The sequence below is a fragment of the Leptonychotes weddellii genome, chromosome 13 (assembly GCF_054177405.1).
Source record: "Leptonychotes weddellii isolate Sample4059 chromosome 13, ASM5417740v2, whole genome shotgun sequence".
Lineage (NCBI taxonomy): Eukaryota > Metazoa > Chordata > Mammalia > Carnivora > Phocidae > Leptonychotes > Leptonychotes weddellii.
Window position 1 is genome coordinate 67007801 of NC_138381.1, and position 16666 is coordinate 67024466.

Consider the following 16666-nt stretch of genomic DNA (forward strand, 5'->3'; position numbering starts at 1 on the left):
GGACTCCAGGATCATGACCTGAGCCGAAGGCAGTCGCTTAACCAACTGAGCCACCCAGGCGTCCCTCCCTTAAGACATTTTAAAACTTTTCTTAAAGACCACATAAGCCTCTCCACCTCCTTTTTCATTCAGTCCTTACTTTCACTTTCACAGTTCACTTTACTGATCTCAAGAAGCTTTATCTAACTGCTCTGCCCTACAAGGTCTGTTCACTTTTTCCTTTCTTCTGGTGTTTCAGAAGAGAAGGAAGTTAAAATACAAAAGACAATTTTATACAATTTGTAATACTATCTAAGAAATATTTAAGGGAGGAATTTGAAAATCAGATGATGGGTACAGATTGCACTTATTCCTATTACCCATTCCAAATGAACACAAGGCTAATCAAGACTTTGGAAACAGGGCTCTTTGGAGGTTCCTGTTCACTAAGGCACTGTGTCCTCGCAGCTCTGAGGATGACTCAGCTATGGTAGAACTGTCACTCAGTGTCATCTAAGCACAGAGCCACCCAGAGGATGCTCCCTGTCCGTGTCTCAATTCAGGAGTAGCAAACATTTGTGTCACAATGTTCTGCTCATGGTCAAATCAGATAGAATTTGACAAAAAGGGTTTTAAACTGTGTGCACATGTGTGTGTGCAATCCAGAATCAGTAATATAACCTTGATAAGGAAGTAATTTTAAACCTTGAGGAAACTAAAAACTTATCCTTTTGTTTCAAGGGATTTTTTTTTTCCCCCTCGTAATTTACTTTGACTAGTTCAGGGATTTGAAATTTATGTGTGCCAAGTTAAATGGTGAAATGGAATATTATGAGGGAACAGGCTATCAAGTGGGTTGAGAGCTCTGTAAAGCTATATTAAAATGGCACGTTATTTTAACCCATGGTGATAATTATGGAGAAAGGACTTTTCAAATTGTAAACCATACAAGTATCTGATAAACTTCTTCAGCAAAAAATACTTTTAAAAAAATAATAAGAATTACAGCGATGGAGAACAGGTGAGTGGTTGCCAGTGGTTATATATTATAATTTTATAAATACATAATTTATTTGTATATATTTATTGTCATAGTTGTTATTCGTTGCTTTTTTTGAGTGCCTACCATATACCAACCTATTGAAACTCAAAAGTAGTTCCTTGAGGTTGCGGATCAAATTACCTCTTAGATTTATATAGAGACCTTTAATGAGTTGGAATGGAAGACAGAGTCAAAATCACCAATGCCTGACCGTGCGGTATTCACATATGCTGATTTCTGACAGGTTTGGTCACTTGTTTTAGCTTCTTAAATTGCCTTGTAAAAAACATTTCTGTGACCATTTGCTTTGGAATGTGTATAAGCATCCTGAAGTATGCAGTGTTTTTAAGTGGTTACCAGCACTATTCATTTTCCCAAATTGAGTATCAGTGCTTTCAGTATTCCTACGGATTGCTGTTTGATACTTCAGTGCTTGTGGAGGTTGATAAAGAATAAGTTTGAGAAAAAGAAATTATATCTAAAGTCATGCAAGTTGCTTGCCCAGCTTACGGTAGAAGAGTGAAGGCCTATTTTTATATACTAGGCATTACTGATAAATACCAGGTGTGTACATTTGAGTTTTCCTGAGATTAACTCTTGATTTCTTCAGAATGACTTAACCTAAAAGCATATAGGTCATTTTGAAAGACTTTAATAGAGCCTAATCTCTTTTTAAATCTGTGTTATAGAAAATTAAGGAGTCTTAGTCATGATAATGATTGGAGTAGGGATAGTAAATATTAGTCCAAATCAGCCTTATAGCTGCTTTTATGATTATATCCTTTAACCTCACCTAAACCAGTGCTTCCTGATGAGGAAACAAGCAGCACAGATATTTCTCCTCTACTACTTCTGAACAAAAACTATTTAGAAATGCTGGTTGGTTAATATCTAAACCAGATTATTTCAGTCCGTTTAAAATGACTGGAGGACTGTTAGCTATATACTCTTAAAAGAAAGTGTTTATGCTGATGTCCTTAAATGGAAGAGTCCACTCCCATAAATATTACACATAAATGATCTCCCTATACAAATATTATGTTAAATGAGACGACAAAAGCTTCAGGTGCCACTTTTTTGACTAGAGTAATATAAGACAGTCATCACCTAACCAGACTGATTAGTTCCAAAGCCAGCAGACTCAAAGTCCAGATGATGACAGATGGTATTAAACTTGAAGTCTCTCAGCCCCCTCTGAGGTTCTTTATAACCCCACTTACTTTCGGTGGCTCTGTTTTCATGGAACTCTTTATTCATGTGTCCAGACACACAGGATACTATTTATAGGTTTTGCTACGCGTTTACCAAGTTTACCAAGCTGCTGACCCAAAAAGATTAGGTAACTTTTCGAAGCAGCAAACGATGTGTTGTTTATACTCTCATCTCTACTCTTCCCAAGCATTGAGTAGAACAGAAAAATACCTATTTTCTCGTAGTATGTAACTAAAAAAGAAAAGGTTGGCATTGGAAGGTGACATTCTTTTCAAAATGCACTGATTGACACAGCCATCTGAGACACATACTTCAGAACAAGTCAGCAGAATTTTGCTCATTGTACTTCTGCAGGCAGGGCCAGGCTTACCAGATTCACTAACAGAAGAATGAGATAAGATAGACTGCAGAGTCCGTTGCACTACAGGATTTCCTCTAGACTGTAGAGTCGGTGAGAGCTGCCCTTACAAGACAACTTTCTTTTCCCAGTGATCACTATGAGAAATACATTTCCATCCTGAAATTCACCTGATAGCTAAAATTCTATGTCAGTGAGGTTCCCCAAACCCCACTTAGCCCCAACGTGTAGACATTTATATCACCTTCTGTCAGTATTGCTGGTCCCCAAAATTTACTTGTCTAGGAGTCTCTTCTCCCTACTGGTTTGCACTGGTTAAACTGCCCTTGTGACCAAGAATAGAGTTCTCCCCCTTCCCCACCCCCCAAAAAGGGAAACCTTTGAGCTTTTTTAAACTCTCAGACTCTAGTGTTTGATGTGTGTGTGACTTGTTTTCTGCTGTTAAGAAAATGTAGCTTTCTAGCCATGGTCTTTAATGTTTTGAAACTTGTTCTTCTCTGACATGGAAATTATCTTTGTAGACTTCTCCGCAGAATCAAAATCATCGTAAGCAGTGATAATTTGGTAGTAGAATTTTTTAAATGAATGGTAGTAGAATTTTTTAAATGAATGTTTCTTAATGAAAGCCTGTTCTTTGAAGTTAATTTAGAGTGAAAACAGAGTGATAAATGTGGTTGTTTTAGGGCAAGGCATGAAGTATATTTTCAAGCTTATATACTAAAAAACACTAATAGTAAGAAGAGACTTCAGCATGTTCTTGAACTATAAACCTAGAGTTTTTTTTAATCGACTTTCACCTTCATCTGGCAAATTAACCTTTCAAATTTGGGAAGCCTTGAAAGAATGTGACCAATGGGTGGTGTGGTACATTAGCTAAAAGTTGATGAATCTTGTGCACACACATTTACTGTTCAAAGATCATTAAACCAGGTCCACAGTATACGTCCACTAACCAGTTCAGGGACTAGAAGTCTTGAACAGATGTCTAGTCCAGCCCCTCATTTAATACACTTGTTATTTTTTTTTTTTTTTAAAGATTTTATTTATTTGACAGAGCGAGAGCAGGAACACAAGCAGGGGGAGTGGGAGAGGGAGAAGCAGGCTTCCCGCCGAGCAGGGAGCCCGATGTCGGACTCGATCCCAGGACCCTGGGATCATGACCTGAGCCGAAGGCAGACGCTTAACGACTGAGCCACCCAGGCGCCAATACACTTGTTATTAATCTATGGTTAGAAAACGTGCAGTGCCAAAAATCTAGTAATTGTTTTCTTGTTTTAAAATGCTAGACTCTGGCATTTAGTCCACATAGGGCTAAGATAAAGGCTCTACAGATCCTACAGTACCGAGCACTGCTTAAGATCTTTTTTTTTTTTTTTAATGTTTTATTTATTTATTCATGAGAGTCAGAGAGAGAGAGAGAGAGGCAGAGGGAGAAGCAGGCTCCCCGTGGAGCAGGGAGCCCGATGCAGGACTCGATCCCAGGACCCCGGGATCATGACCTGAGCCGAAGGCAGACGCTTAACCATCTGAGCCACCCAGGCGCCCACTGCTTAAGATCTTATAGGTTACATGTTCCTTTTCAAGAACATTTCGCTCAGTTCGGTGTCATTGTCTTTGTCCCTGGCCCTACTGGTCATGGAAGGCAAAGTGACACACAGATTCTGTCAATAATACATTGACAGTAATTTTAGATAGCTGGCTAAGATTAATAATTTACTTCACTTAACACTTTTGGTTAATTTACATTTAACCAAAAGTTAAGATTGTTAGTAAAGCTATTTGGGAGAGTCTTGAGTTTCTCAAGCAGCATGGAATGAGGGAAAGTTACGGCTCCTCTTCATTTTGGCTTGGAAAAGTCCTAAGGAGGAGGTAAGACTTTGAAGGGTTATTTAAATGAAAGCATGAAGAAAAAGAGAGGCAAACTAGATGAATACTTGTGTTTCAGGGATGTGACAGATTGTGGTAATATTCTTTTGGGGGTAGGAGGGATACTTACTGTCTGAAAGAGTCAGGAGATGCATTCTGCCTCTTCAAATGTGGGACTCACAGCACAGTGGGGCTGCTTGGTTGGCATGACTGCAAGAGGGTATCACTCAGCTTAGCTGGAGATTAAAGAGTAGCTGAGGAATGGGAGCAAAGGAAAACAGACTCTGAAGCCTCACTGTCCTGTGAATTGTGCCCAAGGCCGTGGGACTTGTGATTAGACTGGATCCGTCACAGAGTAGGGAACCTAGTACCATATGCAGGAAATGCGCAGTGACTGTTTCCAGTGGCAGTGAAGAGTAAGTGGGAGAGAGCCAGAGTGGGAAAGGACACGTGCCAAACTAGAGGTGTAGGGAGGCATGAACAGGTGTCCTATGACCACAAAGGGTGGCACCAGAATGGCTGCAGCGTGAGTGTACATGATGAAAGACTGTGATAAACTGAAAATGGACCCAGTGTTTCTAGTTTGGAAGATGAGAGATCAAATGGCATTGTCTGGAGTCATGGACAATCCTGTTACTGAGCAGTTCTGTCTTGTCCATGGGTGGTTTCCTCTCACGTGGGGTAGGATTCGCATAAGAGGAGTGGCAAAGCAACAAGTGGATGCTTAGACCGTATGGCTGGAAAGGCTCCTGCCAGCTTAGGATTAAGTAACTGTGTGATCAATTGAAAAGTTCTGGAATGGACCAGTCACCTGCGTGTGTCACAGAGGCATATACATTTAACCATACCCCACTTTCAGGTATCATCAGTCCACTGACCTTCACTGGCCATATGCCTGTCCCTTGTCTGTCCATCTCAGGCCTTCATTTCTTCCTTTGTTCCCTTGATGCACTTTGCACTCCACATACACACTTCTAAGTTCCTGAACAGATCACTTCTTGTTCCCCTACCACCATCACCCCTGCGTCTGCCCCCCCGGGGCTTCCCACCCTCCACTGACCACTGTTGTTCTTCAAGCCAGCTGAGCTTATCCCTGCCAGTGTCCTGTGTATTGATTCACCACACAGCCCTCTTTGTTTCCGAAGATCATTATAATGGAAAATCTCATTATTGAAAAATGGGTATGGGTTGATTTTATCAGGGGCCTTGGTTGTTTTTGTAAATTTATAAAAAAGGAGACCCTAGTAAAATGAGCACATCCTAGATTATTGTAAAATCAGAAATTATGTTTGACCACATCTCTCCAAAACATATAATGCGCACACCATGGAGATTAGTGACCACTTGATAACAATAATGACAGAGGGGGAATTGAGATCGTTTGTTCTTCTTCCCAGTTTTAGTGCTGTCTTCCAGGGATGGGAATGGTTTTTCTCCTCTTTTGTTTGTGCAACACCATTCCCACAGTAGGAACTCACCAAATATTACTTGAATTGATGTGTCCGGGGTCCACCAAACTGCTGTATTTGCCCACTTAGCTACATGTATTGACAATTTACTACCAATTCTATTAAAATGATACCCATCTGTAATATGGCCTTACTTGCTTACTTTCCTTAGAATAATGTGAAATTTAAAGTAGAACATAATTTTTTCATTCAGCAAATATTTATTGAATGTCTACTCTATCAAGTGCTGGGGCTTCCCAGAAAGAATAAGCCATGGTTTCTGTCTACCAGGAGCACCAAGTTTAGGGAATAAATTCACTTTTATATAAATTAATCACACTGTTAGAGAACGGATGAACAAGTTGAGAGAGATTCAAGTTCTGTGGCATCATGCGGGGGTGGTGGTGGTACTTAATCTGATTAGATCAGGAAAGACTTCCCTGAAGAGGGCCTTTTGTGGAGAACAGGAAGGAACATAGTGGTGTTGAGAGGTGTGATCATATTTAGGTGGCTAGAGAACAGGGCCACACCACTGCATGCTGAGGGCAGGGGACTTGCACAGTAGAGAGCACCCTCCCTTACATCCCTGTCAGTGCCCAGCCAAGTTGTTTGACCTTCATCCCACTGTGAGAACCCACGGGAAGTGTAGAAGCAGCTATGTGGTCTAATCAGACCTGTGTTTCAGAAGAGTGGAGGAGAGCCGAAGGCAGGGAGAGACCATCTGCCTGACCTGTTCTAGTCTCGTGGGATGCAGCAGGGAACCATGCCTTTAAGCACCTGGCATTTTAGTTGAGAGGAGAGAGAATTTAAATACACATATATAGCGCATATGTCAGATTTCCAGAGGTGTGAGGAAAAAAAATAATAAGGCCGGGATAATAAATAAAAGGGGATGTGATCTCAGGTGTGGGCAGACCATGTAAAGTCAGGAGCAAGGAGGAAGGATTCTCAGGGATGGGGGAGGCAAGAAACAGAGCTAAGAAGTCCCAAACTGGGCCTGGCCGAGAGCTTTATCATTCAAAACAGAACCTGGGTCTTACACAGTTGAGCACTATGCAAGAACATGAAAAGGATGTTCCCAAAGACCAGCAGGTCAAAATTGTCTAAAGTGGGCACTTTGCACAAGTAGGGTATAAATGTCTTAAATTGGGGCTTAAACTGAGCTGCTTGATTTTTGAGGGGACTTATAAACTGTTAGGTTTATAAGCAGAATAGCTTGTGGAAAGAGGATGAGCCCATTGGTCCACACTGACCAATGTCTGTGGTCTCCTCCCCAGCCCTGGCCATGGGTCTCTGTGTCGCCATGATCGCCTTTGTCCGCCTGCCCAGCCTCAAGGTGTCCTGCCTGCTTCTCTCAGGGCTTCTAATCTACGATGTCTTTTGGGTAAGTGTCTGTTTCCCTGAAGCCACCACTCTCTCTTGTGTTTAATTGGAGCATTCATTCCTGAAAGTTCTTAACTGTAAGTATCCAAATGCTGGCTGGCTGGAGTACCTCCTGCCTAAGATCACTCCCTCTAGTCCTGAACTGTACACATTAAAAGGTGAGCAGGCATCTGTCCGCGCCTTTGTTTGTTGAGACGTGTTAAACAGATAGTATATGTGTGTCTCTCGGGGTGAGGGAGAGAGCAGGCAGACAAGATTCTCTGCCCTGGGAGCAAAGATTTTCTTTCTCCTCCAAGCTTGCAGCCAAAAAAGCTTTATGTTGCAGTATTCTGAGACTTTGCTCTTAAGAACAAGGAGGGCTGATGCTGAAATCAGGTTGTTTCCAGCTTCCTCTGTTAAAGACGTCTCTCCACTCGGCATTTGGCAGGTGTTTTTCTCTGCCTACATCTTCAATAGCAATGTCATGGTGAAGGTGGCCACGCAACCGGCTGACAATCCCCTTGACGTTCTATCCCGGAAGCTCCACCTGGGGCCCAATGTTGGGCGCGATGTTCCTCGCCTGTCCCTGCCTGGAAAACTGGTCTTCCCAAGGTAGGACCGGCATGTCGGGCCTCATGTTGTGACAGTGAACAAACACACTGTCTCCCTGTGCCTCTGTGTTCGAACCTTGATTAGCCTTTGTCATCAACATTCTTATCCTAGACTGGAAGAGGGTTGTGAGTCATCCTCTCCACTTTACAAATGAAGAGGAGAATACTGATTTGACTTGGAAAGATTTATCATTAAATGATACAGGTGCTGCTTTTTATTACTGATTAATGTTATCAAACAGTGGTATGTTGCTACTATTACCATATTTTAGAGTTGGCTGGAGGAAATTAACAGGAGAATCTGGATCTTTTTTACTTCTAAAACATTTGTAAAAACATGTCCTAATGCTAAAATTACACAATTGCTGATGATACAATCTTGGAAAAAATTGTATTGCTTTAATATCCATGTCTGATAGTAGTCAGGTGCTTGTTTAAAGTCACAGCAGCGAATGTGTGACAAATACTGAATTGCCTGACATTTCTGGAGGTGGCTGGCAGTACTTAAACAGATGACTTAGCAGTCACTTTAGGGGTGCTGTCCTGAATCAGTGAGGGGCCTGGTTGAATACATCTGTGGCCAGTACTCTTGTGGCTTGTAATCGCTGAACTCTTAAAAACCAGTGTTGTTTCACCTCTGGAGATTTCCATCTCCCATTCAGATAAGTCCAACTTCTTAAAAAGCTGACAGACGACTCTGCACAGGAGGAGGAGAGATGGGATTGTTGAGGGTGGCATCCCTGACCTATGACACTACATTCCAGCTCCACTGGCAGTCATTTCTCTATGTTGGGCATTGGGGACATCGTGATGCCTGGACTCCTGTTGTGCTTTGTCCTTCGTTACGACAACTACAAAAAACAAGCCAACGGTGACTCCTGCGGTGCCTCGGGACCTGCCAATATCTCTGGACGCATGCAGAAGGTCTCCTACTTTCACTGCACCCTCATTGGATACTTTGTAGGTAAGAGAGAGCCAGAGAGCCTATGTGTGATGTCCTCTGTGATTGTCCTCCAAGCCCTGGAGTTAAATCAGGTCTTCCAGCTGCAGACACTAGATGGAAGGAGAGCAGTAACTCTGTTTGCTGTTGTAGACAGCCACAGAGAAAGAATAACAGTGGCCCATGAACGACAGGTGCTGTCTGTACTGGGAGCCCAGTTCCCTATCCAACAGCATGTCTGAAGAACGTTGTGGGAAGATGTTCTAACAGTGATCTAACATGTCTGTCACCTCTAACCTCAGACTCTCCCTGGGCCAGTCTTTCTCTAGCCAGCTCACTTCTACAGACAGGGAGAGGCCCACGTAATGGGACTATAGGAGGAGCGGGAACCTGTCTGCATCTCCAGTGGCTACAGCACGGTGGAGCATTTCAGCACTCAGGCTCAGAGACCCGTGGCGTGAGTGGCGTTAGCCCCGTTGCAGAGTAGAGGAGGCTGAGGCTCAGAGGGTTGAAGCACCCCAACCCAGGTGACACCGCTTGCAGAAGCAGCATAGTCAGAACTTGACCCCAGCTCGTTTGCCTCTGAGTCCGGCATTATCTACCACATGAGACAGGAGGACCAGGCACACTCAGGGAAGAGTGAGGGCTTGGACCAGGAACCTAAGCACCGAGGGGGGCTTGGGCTGCTCACCGGTCCTTGGAATTGTAAGACTTTCAAAGCTGTGCTGCTCCATGCTGGGCAGAGATCACAAGCTGGGCCTCTAACTGGGCATCCCACTGGACGGCATGCGTCACAGGAGAGCTGTCCGATCAAGACCCTGGCAGGCAGCAGCCAGATAGCAGGCTGTCCTCTCTGAGGGCTGACACCTTGGTGTTGCTCATGAATGTGTCTCCCTTCATAGGTCTGCTCACTGCAACCGTGGCGTCCCGCATTCACCGAGCGGCCCAGCCTGCCCTTCTCTATTTGGTGCCATTCACCTTATTGCCGCTCCTCACAATGGCCTATTTAAAGGTGAGAGAAGCAGTTAGAAACCTGTGAAAGCAGTAATTTGGCATTGACCCTGGACTTCGGTATGTATTCTCCTTGCCGGAGGTGGGTCTGCCCCCGGAGCTCTTGACCTTGATGGTGGGTCGGTGGGTCTTTGCTCACCTGGTATTAGCAACTTCTTCCAGCCTGTTGCAGCCACTGGCAGAAAATGCTAGGGTGTTAGACTGCTACGCCTCCCAGTCATGGGTGAACTAACTGAAATCCCTAGAGCCCAGCTACAGAGACTTCCCTTAAAAGCAGCACCATATTGTCACCTAATAGCTTTTTTAATACTCAGCATTAAAGTTTGGAGATACTGGGCACCTGGGTGGCTCAGTTGATTAAGCAACTGCCTTTGGCTCAGGTCATGATACCAGGGTCCTGGAATCGAGTCCCACATCGGGTTCCCCCTGCTCTTCGGGGAGCCGCCTCCTCCCTCTGCCTGCCACTCCCCCTGCTTGTGCTCTCTCTGTCAGATAATAAAATCTTAAAAAAAAAAAAATTGGAGATATTTAAGAAATGTATGATTACAGCTAGACTTGGAGCATTACCTGATTTACAAGATTTGTATTATCCCCGTTTTATAGAGGAGGAAGCAGAGAGGTAAACTAACTTGGCTTTAGCATCTCACTCATAACCTTCTTTGCTGGAGGGGCCTAAGAGCTCTTCTCGTGAGTTCTTCAAGGAATGGTGGGTTACTTTTCAGTGAGTAAAATTTGAATGTTCTTTGATTCTCCACAGAAGCCGTCTGATCTGAGATCAAGAATCAGAAGGGACTCATAGATGTATGTGGCTCATGTTTAAATCCGTAACTTAGTAAAGTTCCTTCTTCCCCAGGGTGACCTTCGGCGAATGTGGTCTGAGCCATTCCACTCCAAGTCCAGCAGCTCCCGATTCCTGGAAGTATGATGGATCCCAGAGAGTGACCAGAATGACCATCTGAGTCCTTTTCTGTCAACGCGTGGTTTTGTTTCCTCTTAGAGCTGGCCTGGTACTTGGAGATGTACCTGTATAGGGAACTGACGTGTGACTGGATTTTGCGTTTGCAGGGAGCTTGTTTGCAGGAGCGAGGCGCTGGAGCCCTGCTTGGTTCTTTCTCTTCCTGCCGTTGTAGAGGCGGATCCCCTCCCGAAGTGACAGGCCCTCCCCAGCGCTCCTTCCTCCCCCGTTTTTATGAACCTCCACCAGACTGTTACCTGTGGGGGATGGAGATATGACTGTTTAAAACTGACCACGGCGAGGAGTCGTTCTATACCTTTTGAACACTAAAAGGATGAAAAATATTAGCAAACCGAAGTTTCTTCAGTGAACCCTCAAGAACTTTGGGACCAGTTTCCTATGGGGGACTCCGTTTCAGAGAACTGAGACAGAAGAGCTTCTGTCGTTATATTCTTTCCTTTTTCTGGATTTATTAAATATTTTCTGTGGTGTGAAGTGACTTATTAAATCCACAGACATTGAGTGACTTCTTACAACATACACAAGAATTTGTTGTAATGAGTTCATGTCCACCCAGATGTTGTGTTGGCAGTGAACAAGGGCACGGTTTTTATACATACACACACGCACACATCAATATATATGAATAAACAAGAATTAAAACCTGCTAAGATCATGCTGTATAGCAGACAGGGACTTGCTGTAATTTTTAGCATGTAGAGCAGTTTACTCCGGCTTCCTTGTATATGGATATGCTGCTGTCTCTCCCCTCCACAACTGAACGTGCAGTTAAAAACCAGTATAGTATTCGTACTGATATACTCATGGACTTTTGGGGGCTCGCGTTTGGTTTTGATCAGTGTAGCCAATTAGGGATGAAAAGTTCAAACTTTTTGGCCCTTTTTTTTGTTTTGTTTTTACAGGCTTCTCCCTTGCAGGGTTTTTAGTAGTTTCTTCTTGAACCAATGCATGTAATATAGCAGCAGGTGTCTTTGTGCTTTCTGATCATAGTAATGTACTACTTGTAAATACATTTTTCTATTTTCTATTGTTTTTGTATTTTTTTTTTTTTTTGGCCTTTTGTTTCATTGGTGTGCTGTATTCTCCATGCCCTCACTCCTTGAAGAAAAAAAAAGGAAAAAGCAACATGATCCTGTCCTTGCTGTTGTGATTATAGTCTTGGTTTACCTGTGGTGACAACTGGGTATTGGGGACAAATGTCAGATGCCCCTCTGAGCTGGGCCCTACATTCCAGGCACAGCAAGCTGCTCTGTCCCCTTAGCATTTGACCGTGTGTTGTGGTCTCTGCTGGAGAGCCAGCGTTCTGGTAGTAACTAGTGTGATCATGTCAGCTTGCTTTTGTCTCAGCAGCCCCGGCCTGCTAAAAAAAAAATGGCCCATTGTAGAGGTTGAGAGAAGCCTGGCTACTTGACAGCAGAGGTGGGAGGAGGGCCCACATGTCCCGCTCTCTCCCTTCAGCAGGTGACCTGCCTCTGCTTTGACCTGTGCAATGAACCCGTGTGCTGTGCTTCCCTGTGGACAGAGCTCATAGGCGGTGCGTGTCACGTGGTCATGGGGTCATAAAGTGATCAGGACGGTGCGTTCCTCTGTTGTGTCTTCAAATTCTGCTGAGGGCTGTTTTTGTTTTTTGTTTTGTTTTTGTTTTTTAATAAATGACTCCTTTCTAGCCTTTGTCACCTCATCTTCACTTTTGGTGGTTGGTACCACACAGAGCTCCCGTCACCTCCTACCTGCTACGCCTGTTCCAGAAGACGGATGGGAAGACCCTGTCTGTCTCCAGACAAGGTCACCTGTGGCTCTGGTTCATTTCAGTCCTAGAGATGTCAAAGAACGGAAGCTTCCATTGTCCACAGAGCTCAAAACAGCCTCTGGATTTGGTGAAGACCAAAGGTACACTCGTTTGCTCGCTGCCTATCAGTTGTACTTCTTCCTTAGCCCTGCAGGATGCTAATGGCTAATTAAAAGGGGCAGGGGCTGGGGAACTCTTCCAGAATGACCCCAATTAAGGGTAAGTGCCAATAATGGTTAGAAGTATTATCGTGGCAGTTGGTCATTTTGATTTTTCTAATCTTTTCATAAAAAAACTAAATTCCAGACAGAAGGAAGATAATTTTTTGTCATCCTTGCTCCCGTGCAGGTTTAGGAGGGAAAATACCCTCATGAGTCACCTGGATGTAATTTGGATCCCTAGCTGCTAGTCCTCAAAGCCCTTAAAACTTTGGCAGAGGAACCACAAATACTCCTTTTGTTTTAAATTAACCACAGAGGACACGTTAGAGTTTCCCCTGGTTCTGGAAGTAGTGGGGGTGTGGGGGTTGCTGCATTTACAGCACACGATTTCGGTCTTTCCTTACAGTCTTCTCCCCTCCCCTGCCTGATACAGATTTATGTCCTCATCTTATTTTTTTTTCTGGTTTCTCAGATGTTCTGAGTTCTGCGGTCTTCTAAGAAGTCTTTGCATTAGGCAAGGAATGTTGACAAAGTTCTAGCACAGACTGCCTGCCTTCCTCACTGGTCCGGGGCGCTTCCTCCTCTAAAGAGACTGAATGCTGGAACTCTCATAGTAACTTTATTCTAATTTGAGCTAATGAGGATAGGACAACAAAGTTTATCCAAAGCCTAGTATGTTCCATTACTGTTATTACAGCTCTGCTTTTCTGAATAAGATAGCAACACAATTCCTTGTGTAGGGACAGTTCAAACCAGAACTGGAGGGTTTGGGAGGGGGTAGGCTACTATCTGAATTACCTTTGCAGCATGCCAGCACAAGCCTTGGTTAAACAGGTAAGTTATGTTACCCGTAAGAGAAACAAAAGACTAGTTCTCTGTGAGGGTGGAGGGAAGGGAGTTCTGTTTTGTCAATAAAGTGTCAAAAATAGAATCTTTCGTGCCGGCATAGCAGCTCTCAACGTTACCGCTAACCAGACCCAGTGTTGTATGTAGATATTTGTGTTTGGTAAAGGCCAACATTTACGTCAGAGCCTTGGAATGTAGCTGTTTTGTATATACACGAAGCACACTCATCAAGAATGTCAACTGCAGTTCTCCTTCTCCATAGAAGCAGGGCAGACAGTAGAGGCTCAGAAGGAAAGCAGCCCATCCTACTTCTGGTCTTCCAGTGCATACTGGCCTGGACAGCCTCCTCCCTTCACGCACACTGCCTTGGCAATTTCCACCAATGAAATCACTTCAAGAACAATGGCTTTTAACACAGGTGGCAGCCTTGCCCCGGAGTCTCTATGATAAGTCCTGCAGATCTGGTCGTAGAACTCAGGCCTCTTCCCTCTTCTGGGACGGATAAGCCAGGTAAGAGGTTTTTTACCCAGAAATTATTTCTATTCCTGTGCAATTTATAGACTGCTTTCTGTTTGTAAGACTGAACACTTCTTCAGGTTCGGACTCTTAACTCCTCATGTGTATGGAGCCTCTCCCAGAACAGTACTTGGGCTATTCCTCCTTGCAGCGGTGTCAGCCATAATTTGTTTCCTCCTCATCATTTCCCTTGGAATTCAAAGCCCTTTCCCATCCATTGGTGGTAGTTTCAGAGTTGTTTCATCTTAAGCTGTGTCAGGCCCTGGGTGCTCCGGGGAACAAAACCAAACAGCTGATCCCTACTCTAGTGGCCCATTGCAGGGGTGCTTTACCACGCTGGATATGTGGGGAACGTGGTGCCCATACACGAGGTCACTCAGCAACACAGCATTGAGTTTGAGAGAGTGTCAACCTGAAATTGTCAGGAGGCAATAATTAAGCACAACTACTTATTTGGGATCAAAGAGTTGCAATTTGGGGTACACAGATTCGGGTAGCAATCCAAATAGTGTCCCACTAGGAAGCAAAAACCAGGGTTTTTTTTTTTTTAAGAGCATCTATATTTACAAAGCATTCTCATTGGTGGCGGCAGAAGACTAATCTTGGCTGAACATAATTGGTTGCTAAGGCTGTCTCCCAAAGCAAAAGTCTATTACTGTAGGAAGTTGCAGATCCGTGCAGAGTCCTTGGGAGGATCTGTGGTTTAGCCCAGTTCAAAAATTATGGTTCCATCCAGTAAGGACGTGCATAAGGCCCACCTCCTTAATGGCCTCCCGGCTCCTTTTAAAACCCCTTGACATAAGTGATTTTATTCCACCTTTGACAAGTGGAATCTAGAGCTTTTGGTCCATGACTCTGGGCTTTTCCTGTAAATAGCAAAGGCACAGCTGGGAATGCTCGTTCGTAGGACTGGATCCACCCGACTAACAAAGTGGAAAGCAGGGCTATAAATGCTCCTTTTTCCTGCACCATGGTGCAGGAGAAGCCTGGTGCTCCTGACCAAATGTATAAACTACAGCTGAAAGAAGCACTGAGCACATTATCTCTATGTAGCATGGTTTAGAAATCTTACTAAGAGCCAGCAGTTCAGTTGTGGAAATCCTCACTTTATGCCGTGCTTTCTCGTAGTGATCACTTTGGTGTGCTATAGAGCTCTTAGGTATTTATTAAAAATTCATGTGGCCGACTCAGGCTTAGTTTATGGCTCCTCTGATTTGGATGCTGCCTAGTCATTTAAGTTCCAAGAAGTCTAGCCCCTGTCAAGTAGGAACTGTGTAACTTGCCACTGGTTTGCAAGTGAACAGTGTTCCTGAGAGGTCCTGAAATAGAGGAATCCATGAGCTTGCTCCAGCCCCCCCAGAGTCCTGGGATTCTCACTAGATCCCAAGAAGACAGAGGAACGGGAACCAGTTAGGAGAGGAAACAAGGCTTGAGACCGGGAGGTGGGAAATCTGCCAAGCAGTGGGCTTTTGCCTTGTGAGGAATGAAAGACAGGAAGTGGGTGTCCAGAGGACAAAGAGATGGAGAGGGGGCAGCAAGGTGGCCGTGTGCCAGCATTCCGGCCTCGGGATTGTGAGTGCCAGTTCCTCTGCCTTGCCAAACACGCTTGCTCCAGGCAAGTTACCTAGCCACCTTCTACTGAGACCGTTCACTCAACCTGCCTGGACTTTCTGAGATGCGTAGCACTTGCACCTAACTTTTAGCCTGTGTGGTTGAAACTTTTCCACTGAAGACCGTGGATTTCCTCACTCTTCCAATTGGTGGTGTAGCTTGTTTGTTTGGGGTGTTTCTGCAGGTTTATAGTAGCACATCCTGGGGCAGCTGGGCCCAGCTTTAACAGGCTTCCTGGGGAGGGCAGACACCTAATTTCAAAAGAGGCTAAGGACTTGCTCATGTGGGAAGGAGCACCCCTGGCCTCTGAGATGACAAAGCACTGTATGGATAAGTCATGGTCTTGCTAGCTTGACAGTGGTAGAAAGAGTGTCACCCTCCCCAAGGCTGTTGGCAGGTTTGGCCAGAGCCCCAGGCATACCCAGAAGGCTGGGGAATGGAGAAACACCTTTCCCCCACCCCGCTGCTGTCCAGAGGCATATGCAGAGACCTTCCTCCCAGGAATGTTGTGGCAGTGTGGACTACTACTGACTCATAAGAGTATGGTCTTGTACACAGGAGTCCCTGGGAAGAAGGGGCCAGGACCAAACAAAAAAGTTTCTTTGAGGAATCTGAAGCAACCAGATTTTAATGTTAAAATTATGAATCCCCCATTGCTGTCTTTAAAACAAAACAACAAACCATAAAAATAAATGAAAACAATTGTCAGTTGCTGTTCTGATCTCCAGCAATGATGGGCTATAATTCAAACCAATCCTCCTGCTAAAAATAACTTTAAAATATAAAGTGTCTCTTACAAAGCAGTGAAGAAGGTTCTACTTCTGCTAATGGTGGAAGAGCTTCTATTCATCCAACCCTCCCACAAATGACAACTATAAATTCTCAACAAAATGAAGAAAACAACTACCTTAAGGCAGTGAAGAGCAACCAAACTCGAG

At 44.2% G+C, this 16666-nt stretch overlaps 1 protein-coding gene across 1 annotated transcript in view; it reads left to right on the top strand.

Annotated features, from left to right (window-relative positions):
• Positions 1 to 12471, top strand: part of SPPL3 (signal peptide peptidase like 3) — a 134925-nt gene extending 122454 nt beyond the window's left edge. The window contains exons 7-11 of the mRNA XM_006737782.3: positions 7183 to 7289; positions 7716 to 7879; positions 8643 to 8842; positions 9721 to 9830; positions 10683 to 12471. Coding sequence (XP_006737845.1) covers positions 7183 to 7289; positions 7716 to 7879; positions 8643 to 8842; positions 9721 to 9830; positions 10683 to 10754 — 653 coding nt within the window. The 3' untranslated portion in view covers positions 10755 to 12471. The remainder of the gene's footprint in view (positions 1 to 7182; positions 7290 to 7715; positions 7880 to 8642; positions 8843 to 9720; positions 9831 to 10682) is intronic.
• Positions 12472 to 16666: the final 4195 nt, after the last annotated feature.